Source organism: Myotis davidii, unplaced genomic scaffold (assembly GCF_000327345.1).
Source record: "Myotis davidii unplaced genomic scaffold, ASM32734v1 scaffold428, whole genome shotgun sequence".
In the NCBI taxonomy this organism is placed as follows: domain Eukaryota; kingdom Metazoa; phylum Chordata; class Mammalia; order Chiroptera; family Vespertilionidae; genus Myotis; species Myotis davidii.
The window spans coordinates 699,098-710,212 of record NW_006299834.1 but is presented as its reverse complement, the minus strand read 5'-3'; the positions used below and the strand labels follow the sequence as shown (position 1 = coordinate 710,212).

Genomic DNA, 11,115 nt, shown 5'->3' with positions numbered 1-11,115 from the left:
ATGACACAGAACCTAGATATAGAACCTAGAGACAGAACATGGCAAAAGATCCTGGACAGAAACTGGCAACAGGACCTAGCGAGAGAACCTGGCTGAAGATCCTAGAGACAGAACCTGGCTACAGAACCTGGATAGAACATGGCAAGAGAACCTGACTAGAATCTGGTGACAGAACTTGGCTGAAGAACCTGTAGAACCTGACTGAAGAACCTAGACATAGAACTTGGCTAGAGAACCTCGCTATGATGATCATCTGAATGCTGTCTCATGTCATTCCTTCTTCGCCGACTCCATCCACACCTTTGGGGACCCCTGGATCTGCTGGGGTTGGACCCCAGCAAGTAGCAACGAAAATAATTTTATGGTTGGGTCACACCATGAGGAACTGTATTTAAAGGGCCAGAAGGTTGAGAACCACTGCGATAGGAGGTCCTCGCTAGCTGGCCCCTCCTGCAGCCTCTGCATTGCTGCGCCCATCTTTACAGGAAGCGAGGGGATGCAAACTCGTGATGAGCTGGGGAACATGGGACCCTTTACCCCCGGACCCGCACGCGCTCCTGGCCGGCCTCGTACCATCTTGTCTGCGTTCTGGATCTTCATCCTCTGCATCAGCGAGGTCTCCTTGGCCCTCAGCCACAGGACGCAGCTCTGGAGGAAGTCGCAGTAGGCAAACCGCCCATTGTCTTTGAGGTCGTACTTCACCGTCAGCTGCTGGCTCTCCTCCTTGCTGAAGTCCAGCTTGAATTTCTCCGCGAGAGCTAAGGGTGAGAGTACAGTTCAGTCGGTGGCACTGCATTTATCCATTCATCCCTTCGCTTGTTCATCCATTCATCCATTTGCTCATTCATTCATTCTTTTTATTCATTCATTCATTTGTTCATCACTTGCTGAGGTGCCATCTCTGCTTGAGACCCATTTTACAGGCTCATGGGCAGTGGCTGGACAGAGTGGAAACAGATGTGCACACGGCAAGCTAAGTGTGGTATGGAGGGAGGGGACCCCACAGCCTGCTGGCCCCACCATCTGGCTTTGCGCAGTCACCGTCGCCGGGGCACAGCAGTGTGGACAGAGTGCCGTGGGAGCTATGACCAAGGAGCGGGCAGGGAGAGCAGAGTGGGGGGTCCGGGGAGGGACCTGTCAGAACGAAGGCTCAGAGTCAGGCCGAGCCTGTGTGAGCGGACAGGCAGCTCTGAGTGCCGAGTGGGCCTGGAGCTCAGGCGAGGCCTCCGACCGGCTTTGGGGGGCGCACTCCCAGGGGAGCGGTGGCTGTGCGGACCGCAGGCTGAGTTCTCGTGTCAAGGGCGCTCTCGGGCGTGCCATGCAGGTCAGGGCAGAAGTCTGGGCTCTGACGAGGACCCTGTGGACGCCACGTCAGTGGGTCCTTCCAGCTGCCCCGAGGCCGGCACATGTCGGTGCCAGGCTCCCAGCTCCCCTCGCTCGCTCTCAGGCGCAGCGCTGACCAGCGACAAAGCTCCAGCTGCTTCTGCCGTGGTGCCTGGCGTGGAGACTCCAGAGCCTCAGGTTTTAGTTTAAGGTGGATCAGTGAGACTCCCTGTGACGTCACAAAAGCAACTAAGTATGGAGGCGGGCAATGCGAGCTGGTTACTGAGGTTCAGGAGCAACACCAACACCAGTGGCCGCTATGGAAACAGATGCAGCCCCCGAGCGCGGCCAGGAGACCAGCCCTGTGCCCTGCACCGAGGTCACGGAGCCACGGGACAAGCTGGGGGTTGTGGACGGGGCCATGGAGCCTAGAGGAACTGTTAGCAAGTGCTGCTGATGCTCCAACTTGCAGAGGCCACCAGCAGGACAGAGAAGGTAGAATGACTTCGGATACAGTTTTACGGTGTTGAATTTGAATGGAATACTGTCTGAGTCACGGGTGGGCGGCTGAAATGAGTTCACGGTTAAAAAGGAAAAACAGCGATGCCGCTAATGACAACAAAAATTAAGGCCCATGTGGCTCAAAATGAAAAGAATTAACTAGGAACACGAGGAACTCAGGCAGGCAAAGCAGCAGTCGTGGCCATGAAATCAACGGAACAACACTGGATTATTATTGAGTTCATATTCTTGTATTTGTGAGTGTTGGGGTAAGAACAGCTCACGCAAGGAGTTTACACATTGTTTCGTTTGTGCGTTTCGAGGCCATGGCTATCACAAAAGTAAATTCTGTGAATACTGGGTTTCCCAAGAAAATCGCTTTCCTGAGAAGGACATCAGCCGAGCAGACGGAGCTGAGGCTTCAGGCGGAGGGGTGAGGGGCCAGATGGATGTCCCTGGAATGAAAACGCTGCACAAACCACAGGCAACAGCTGGCAGGAGTGCCCAAGTGCTGCGCAGCGCGTCACCGGGAGCTGTGCGGGGCCTGCGCACCGCATCCCTGTCTCCGCCAGTCCCGCCCTCACTGTCAGTCGCTGTCAGTCATTAACATGCACACACCCCCGGGACCACAGCCTGGTCTGTGCTCTAAGGCAGCGGTGACGCGCAGCGGGAGTCCAGGTGGGCTGGGCGGCCCTGTCCCTTCACACTGGTGTCTATCAAGGTCTCAGCCTGCCCTCGCCACCCAGATGCCTCCCCCGGGGAAGGGCCTTGTGCCTGGAGGTGACCCTGTGTTACCCAGGACGGCCCGACGCACCCAGGAAGTCGGCCGCGGGGATGTCGCCCTGCCGGTGCGTGTCCCGCTCCTTGCACTCCCGCAGGAGCTCGCGCCAGCAGCCCCGCACCCGCCTCCGGAGCCGGCTCTCGATGGGCTCGCAGTTCTGCAGCTGTGGGGTGCCCAGCACGGAGCCCGAGCTGCTGGCCGTCTGCGGGCAGAGAGAGAACTGTCTCACCGAAGGGTTAGAATGGAAGGAATAACAACCTGCAGCATGACTGCGGGGGCGAGATCCGCAATCTCATGGGCAGTATCATCTCAGAAATAAAATGAGGAGCAAACATCGATGGTAGTTTTGCCGCCTAACCTGTGTTTCCGCTGGTGGGCTGTGTTTGTGCCAAATCACAGTGACTGCAGTACTTTTGGAAATAAGTATGTAGCCACGATTCAAATGCGGAGAGATGCGAATTCAATGTCACTGGTGCGTGTGCGTGTGCAGTGACAATGACATATTCTCACCAGGTGAAGTGTCTATGGAAGAAAGGGACTCACTTATTTGCAGGGGCGCCCACCCCTGCAATCGCCCTGGAATATGGGGCACCCTGAGATTCTGTGGGCCACGGAGGAGGCTGTTCTTGTGTTGTGTTTTTCATTTTTTGTTAATCCTCACCTGAGGATATTTTTCCATTGACTTTTAGGGAGAGTGGAGGAGAGAGGGAAAGACAGAGAAAAATCGATGTGAGAGAAACACGTTGATTGGTTGCCTCCTGCACGAGCCCCGACCAGGGCCTGGGCTGGGGAGGAGCCTGCAACCAAGGTACACGCCCTTGACCAGAACGGAACCCGGGACCCTTTGGTCTGCAGGCTGACGCTCTACCCACTGAGCCTAACCAGCTAGGGCATATTTTCCACTTAAAAACAGAACTGAATCTGGCCCAGACGTCCCCCTGAACGCTACCTGGACTCCTGGCCGACGCATGGTTGTCTACTGTGTGACCAACTCGGTTGAATTCCTGGCCAAACCCTCTGCCTCCTGTGCTGCCCCATTGCGGGCGATGACAGGCCCGTCCTCCCGTCCTCCCGGGCTCCCCTGCCTCCTCGCAGCCCACACAGAGAGGGTTGGGACGTCCTGTTTTCTCTGCCTCAGAGATGCACTGAGTGTCTGATACGGGCCCAGCCCGGGGCCACAGGCTCTGAGCCAGCAGCGCCCGCCCTCCGCACCCGCAGCCCAAGCCTCATGCACACGTGTAGCCCCACCGCTGAGTCAGCCCTGCGCCTGGACACCGAGGCCATACGTTCCCTGTGGCAGCTCTCACAGGCCTACAGACTCGGCGGCTTGAACAACCCACTTTACCCTCTCACAGCGGTCGCGGTGTGGCCAGGGCTGTAGTCAGACAGGCTGGGGTTTGACATCGGGTCTCCAGGTACCTGTCTGAGGGACCCTGAGTGCGTGAGGCATGTGCACTGTGGAGCGGGGGAGGCAGGCTTCCCTGGGGCACAAAGTGGGCAGCTCCACCACAGGGCACCACTCACCTACTCGGCTTTCTGGCCGGGATGATGGCAGTCTGGCTGCCCTGAGTCCCCTGTCTCCCCACACCTCTTCCTGCCTCCAATCCTCCTTCCTCACCCCTTCTCTCCCCCTTCCTCTCCCAGGCTGGCTCCTGCCCTATGACCCCACCCCAGGCTCCCCTGTGCCCCTCCCCAGGCACCCACACCCGTGGGAACACAGGGGACCCACCAGGGGGCCTGCGGGCCTGGGCCAGGCGACATGGACCCCAGGGGTGAGAACTCACACACTGCTGGCTCCGCGGTTTGGTCCCTGCTTTCGGGGAGTCTTGGGCGGGCGGTGACCCCACAGCTCTGCCTCCTTCTGAGGTGGCGGGGACGTCGCCCCTTCTGTGGGCCTTGGCCGAGTTGCCGCTGCTGGGTGGGGAGGCTGTCCTCTCGGAGCTGAACCTGCTCAGGAAGTCCAGGTACCGCAGCCGCCCCTTGGCGGTGACCGGCATCTCCTTCCAGAGCCTGTCGAACTGCGAGGAAGCAGAGGGCAGGCCCAGGGTCAGCGCAGACCCCTGGGAACCCACCCGGGAGGCAGCCCTCATGTGGGTGGGACTCCAGCTCAACACAAAATTCAGAAAGAAAACCGCTTCAGCCTCCACTCGCTGGTGGAAGCCTCCAGAAGCCTGACCAAGTGAGGACAAGCGGATGTTCATGGCTCTGAGGGACGTTTTTAAACTGAGCCTCCGTGCGCAGTTTACGGCCTGAAACCTGTGATCGGTCATGAGCGGAGCCAACCCCGGGCCTGTGGTCCTGCCTCCCGGCCAGACTCCCTCCTCCCCCTCCTGCCTCCTCCCGGTCCTCCCTCCTCCTCCTCCTTCCTCCTCTCTCTCCTTCCTTCCCCTCCAGGCACCTGACTCCCTCCTCCCCCTCTTGGCGTCTTAATAGTCTTTCATGCAGCAAGGAGGAGCGCTCTGGGACCCTCCTCCTCCTCCCTCTCCCCTCTCCTCCTCCTCTTCCTCCTCCTCCCCCTGCAGGCACCTGGCTCCCTCCTCCCGTGACAGGCACCCGAGCTCTGCAGGCAGCTCCCCGTGACAGCCCTCGGCCTGTGCTGGCCTCCACAGTTTACCCCCGAGGTAATGCTGCCTCACACAGGCCGCAAGGCAGGCGTCTGGGATACCGGGAGAGGCTCGTGCCTTGCCCGGGCGCTGTCTGGTATCACAGGCTGTGACAGAGCCACACGCAGCGGTCCGGACACAGCCAATGACCCAGTGCCCCCCGAAAGAGCCACTGCAAATGGGCCCGGGCCTTCAAGGCACCAGGAAGGGTGTAACTTGCTTGCAACTGTGTTTTTATAACCCTAAGGCCCCGTGGAGCCCCGCCTCCGGCACATGTGGGGGAGCAGCAGCTCCCTGGGCTCCCCTGGGGTTTTCCAGAAGCAAGTGAAAGGGACTGCGTCTATTCCAGGTCTATTTGGAATTCTGGGAATGATGCTGTGAGGGGCGAGGGGTGAAGGGAGAATGTTCTTGGCCCCGAGAGGGGGAGATGGTTTAGTTGAGGACAATATTCCTGATTTATTTCTTTAACTTTTTCTTTCAAACTAATCATAGGTTTGCAGGAAGTTGCAAGAATGGGACGGAGGGGTCCCCTGTCCCCTCCACCCCGTCTCCCCGGAGGCCACACGTCCTGGACCCACTGCAGAGCCAGGAGCTGAGGGCGCAGCAGAGGCAGGTTCCTGAGGAAAAGCTACTGGTGGGGGGGTGGGGAGAGCCTGGAGAAACCAGCGCCTTCCCAAACAGCACAGCCTCCGCCGCCGCCGCCCAGCTCACCCCTTCCCGTCTGCGGGTCTGATGGCGGGGACGCAGGCTGTGGCGGAGACGGGCTGCGTGTCTGTAGGAAGCAGCCTTTACACATACGTGCTTGACTGGGGGGAGGGGCCGATGCACTGGGGATGGTGAAGCTCTTAGAGGAAAATTAACATCCAGTTCCCTGTTCTGAGCGGCACATATGCAGAGCGCCATTCATCCCATCTATAATTACAGTAACAGTGTACCCAGTTCAATGAGAAGCCTTTATTAGGACAGCCTTCATTAGGTGGCCCCGTAGAATAAGAAATGCGCGTGTATTCATCTGAAAGGCTTCGCTCGCTTAGAGTGACAGCAGTTCCTGCTCGAGGGGACAGAACCACTGGGAATAGCATTTCATGTTATTTCGCCAAAAGCATCAGAACGCCTGAGAAAGCTGAGTCTAGCAAAGGTGAGTCTGATGCCCATCTGATGAGTGTCTCTGACGACTTCACCCTCTGGGTAGTGAGGTCCAGGCCTAAGTGGGGTGAGGGCGGCTTGCTGACCGCCCCTCCCCGTGGACACTCCTCCGTGAGGGGAGGACCCAGCTTCCAGGGGAGGGGGACATTTCCACGGGCCTGCAGGAGGCTCCGGGCTGAGCCTGGGCAGGACCAGGAGGGGAGGGGAGCAGCCTCCATAGTATGTGGGGTTTCCTTCTGCACCCGAGTTACCTTCGGGAACCGGACAATGGTGTCTTTGAGGACTGGAGTGGGCCTGTACCAGGGCACTTTGGGGTGCAGGGAAACCCTCTTCTGCGAGGGGGTCACTGGTGCTGTGCTGTCAGCTGTTTGGTCCCTGGCTTTTGGGGGTCGGGGGTGCACCTACACCAGACACTGTTCACTCCCGGGACCTGCTGGGCCCTGGCTGTGCCAGGTTCTGCTTTGCATTTGGGGTACAGTGAGGAGCAAGCACCCCCGCACCTTCAGCTCTCCGACGGGCTCAAGAGAAGTTCTGATTGTGCAGGTATCTGGCCTTTTCTCGCTGTTGGGGTGGGAGTGCACCCTGTCGCTTGTGGACAGTGGGACAGCTGGGGTGGCATGCCCGCAGCGGGCGTGGGGAGCAGCCCCAGAGCATCCGGGAGCCCAGCCGCAGAGCCAAGGACCAAGGAGGGTGAGGCGGGAGCTGGACAGAGGAGCCGACTGCAGGCCCCAGGAGGGCCGCTCGGTCGGTCAGGGCGGGCCTGGCCGCCTCTGCTCTCCCACGCCCAGGGCTGCTGCAGGGGCGAGGAGCAGCACACTGGCGGCTGGAGCTAAATGCAATTTGACGTTAAAAAGAAAAGTGAGCCGAGCCAGTTTGGCTCAGTGGATAGAGCATCGACCTGAGGACTCAAGGGTCTGGGGTTCGATTCCCGGTCAGGGGCACATGTCTGGGTTGCGGGCTCGATCCCCAGTGTGGGATGTGCAGGAGGCAGCCAATCAATGATTCTCTCTCATCACTGATGTTTCTATCCCTCTCACCCTCTCCGAATCAATAAATATATGTAAAAGAATAAATAAAAGTGACCCCTTTTTGCTCCTATAGAAATGGTGCCATCCATGCCTGCTGCAGACACAGAGGGCTCTGCGAGTCTTCAGTGAGGTGAAAACAAAACAGCCACAGCCACAATCCCTCCCCAGACAAACAAAACCCAAACCCCCACCGTTCGTTCAGGCATCTCACAAGGAGAGTTCAGCTAGCACTCCCCGGCGGGCGGGGGAGGCGGCCTCGCTCAGGCCGCGCTCAGGGCGCCAACCCAACGCCCACTACCTGCTCGTCCGTCAGCACTTGGATGTGGCGCGTGCAGATGGCCCGGAACTCCTCCCGGGAGACGGTGCCGGCCTTCGCGGTGTCGAAGTTCTGGAACTCCTGGGCGATGGCCTGGTAGTGGGCCTCCACGGCTCTGTGCAGCCGGGCCAGGATCTCGCGGTTGGCCACTTCCTTGGGAGACCTGGGGGGCGGGCCCTTGGGCATCTTCTCGGCCCACTCAGAGGCATTCTTGGAAAAGAGAAGGGAAATGGATCCCCGATTAGTAAATACAGATGGTCCCTGGGCTCTGGGCCCGCCACCCGCAGGTCCTGGGAGTCCCAGCTGAGGAAGATGGCCTGGAGACAAGGTGGCCCTGACACGGGTCTACACAGGCCCCGAACACGGGCTCCTACTTAGCTGCATAAAGGAGCAAAACTGAGTCCCCCCACAGGGCAGGGCGACGGGGCCGGCCTGGCGGGCCCAGCTTTCACGTGCATCCATTCACTGGTCTCCGTCCCTCTGAGGAGGGCAGTGAGCGCCTGCTCTGCCTGGTAAGGGGCTCACCAGGCCGGGCCTGCCGCCTGCTTTCACCTCGGACTCCCTTCTTCACCACAATAGGAATCAGAGGGCAGTGCTGAGGGCTGTCCCTGCTGCAGCCCCGCTCCTGGCTAGGGGCCCCTCATGTGGGAACCCTTCGAGGGGGTGCGGGGAAGTGGGAGAGCTGCCCTCTCCGGCCTTGTGACGCTGTCCATAGTGCTGGGGGCCAGGACAGCCTGGGCTCCGGGGAAAAGGGCCCGGGAGCAGGGGCCACAGAGGGCTCCTGGGAGGTGAGGTGGGAGGCCCGGGAGGGCAGCAGCCCACACTCAGCACCCGTTGAGCCTGATATGGGCAGATGGGACAAGAGGACCAGCAGGCAAGGGGGAGGGACTGGTGAGCATCCGCGGAGGCTGGAGACGCGAGGATCTCTGTCCCGGGGGCACCGGGGAGACTGGGCTCCACGAGGTAGTCAGGCGTGGGAGACGGGGCTCAGAGGGCGAAGCCGTGGGGGCAGCTGGCCCTGAGCCTCCTGCGAGGAGAGGCCCAGAGTGGGTGGGGTAGGGGCGTGTGCGGGAGGCAACCAATTGAGGTCTCTCTCTCACATCACTGTTTCTCTCTCTCTGTCTTTCCCTCCCCCTTCCACTCTCTCTAAAAATCAATGGAAAAAATATCCTTGGGTGAGAATTAACAACAACAAAAACTAGATAATTTTCACATTACTCAGAGTATTCCAGAATATGGAAAGGGAGATACAGCAGCCCAGTTGGCTATAGATTACCCCACCCTAATACCTAACAGAAAAATAGGATAAAGCAAATGCTTTAAGGAAAAAATATAAACCAACCTAATTTATGGACATTAATACAAAGACAGGAATATTTTTTTAAAGAAAGCCACTAGGAATGTTTAGCACCACATTTAGGACCAGCACACCAGTGTAAGCAGGGTTTATTCCAAGCATAAGGATCTTTGAGAATTAGCAAATCCTTCCACTCCTTCCATTAGCAAAGCTCATGTCAACAGAGGGCAAAAGGCATCAAGTCCCGGCCGCCATCCTGACTAGAAATGGTGCGAGTGGACTAGAGAGGACAAACCACGGAGAAACGAGGTGCACGTCCCTCGTGGCTCCTTAGCCCTCGGTGAGCCTGTTAGGCGCCATCTGCCAGCACACGATGTGGGTGAAACGCTAAGCATTTCCGTTCGAGTCAGAGACGAGAGAGGCACCTGTCGGCCCTGCTAGTCACATGCTCAGGGCCAGCAGCTTCTGGGATGAGGCAGGATGGTGAAATGAAGCTTCAGCAGAAATAAACATTGAAAAAATAAGATTCATCCTTGTTTGTGGGTAGGAGTCTACACCTAGAAATCTCAGAACCATCGGGAAAGTGGCTGGATCCAAGCTAAACACATGACAAAACAACACTGGGTTTTAATCCCATATAATAAAAGCTTAGTATGCAAATTGCCCGGGAGTTTGACCAGGGGGCGGGGCCGGCCGGGGGAAGGGAGGGAGGCCCCGGCAGCCAAGAGGGACCCTCCCAGTGCACTAACTCTGTGCACTGAGCCTCTAGTGGTAATTATAACGAGTTAGAAACTGTACTGTGAGCTAACTCCACAGTCACACAGAGGACGAGGCTGCTGAGTGCAAACCTCAATCAAGAAATGTACACATTGGATGGGAGGTTATTACAGAGAGACTGGAATGAACGGAGAGGCATACTATGCACCTGGATGAGAGAAAATTTATCATTTCCAAAGATAAGAGTGTCAGTAAATGTAGTAAGATTCTAATAAAAATACCAATGGACATTTGGAGGAATTATTAGACATACTGATACTAAAGTTGCTATCTGTAATAATAAAAGCATAATATGCTAATTAGACCAGACAGCCAAAAGTCCTTCCGGATGTCCTCTGGACCAGTGGTTCTCAACCTTCCTAATGCCGCGACCCTTTAATACAGGTCCTCATAAAATTATTTTCGTTGCTACTTCAACTGTAATTTTGCTACTCTTATGAATCATAATGTAAATATCTGATATGCAGGATGTATTTTCATTGTTCGCGACCCACAGGTTGAGAACCATTGTTAAATCTGGACAAAGCCGTGGCGGCTGCGAGGGCCAAGGAGGGCAGAGGGCAGCCGCGGCAGCAGGGTGATCAGGGCAGTGTCTTCCCCTGATCAGCCGCTTGTCTCCTGCAGAGGGAGGCCAGACTGTGGCTTAGGCCCGCTTCCCATGGGGAGTGGGCCTAAGCCATCAGTAGGACATCCCCTGAGGGCTCCCGACTGTGTGAGGAAGCAGGCTGGGCTGAGGGACCCCCCTCCTCCCCGCCGTGTGCACGAAGTTTTGTGCACCGGGCCTCTAGTAGAAAAGTAAGTACATGAGCACTGCCATGACACTTTGGAAAAGGCTGGTAAGGAAGTTCTGGACCTACCAGATATTAAAATGCCATGAACGTGATGTGACCAAGATGGACAGGGAGGTCTGTAAATACGCAACAACCCGCGGAGACCCACTCCGACTATTAGGGAAACAGCTCTGCACTGCGGCTGAGCTGTTACGTCACAGGCCCATTTGTTACAGCATCACACGTCACAGAGAACAGGGCGGCGGGCCCCAGGGTAACCCTGGGCAAGGCAGAGCACCCAGTTCCATGAGGGAGGCTCTTCCTTCCCTCCTGGGCCATTAACGTCCAAACAAAGGCCTGCTGAGGGCTCCGCCTCGGCCAGAGGTGCGTCCCTACAGCTGCTTAGGCCCGGAGTCCCCGTGACATTCCTGTCACCACATCCAAACCCCGCGCAGACCCCACGGCCCCACTTGTGGTGTGGACCCCCCTTGCCTCCGGGCCGGGCCGGCCACGCCTGGCACGGGTTACTCAGCACTCTCTGCTTCCGCGCAGTCCCTTTCCCGAGCACGCACA

At 57.7% G+C, this 11,115-nt stretch overlaps 1 protein-coding gene across 1 annotated transcript in view; it reads right to left on the bottom strand.

Annotated features, from left to right (window-relative positions):
• The window catches only part of EFCAB6 (EF-hand calcium binding domain 6), a 152,850-nt gene that overhangs the window by 2,836 nt on the left and 138,899 nt on the right, over positions 1-11,115 (bottom strand). The window contains exons 27-30 of the mRNA XM_006775993.2: positions 7,681-7,908; positions 4,390-4,623; positions 2,639-2,807; positions 574-758 (exon numbers count right to left, since the gene is read on the bottom strand). Of these exons, the coding sequence (XP_006776056.2) occupies positions 574-758; positions 2,639-2,807; positions 4,390-4,623; positions 7,681-7,908 (816 nt within the window). The remainder of the gene's footprint in view (positions 1-573; positions 759-2,638; positions 2,808-4,389; positions 4,624-7,680; positions 7,909-11,115) is intronic.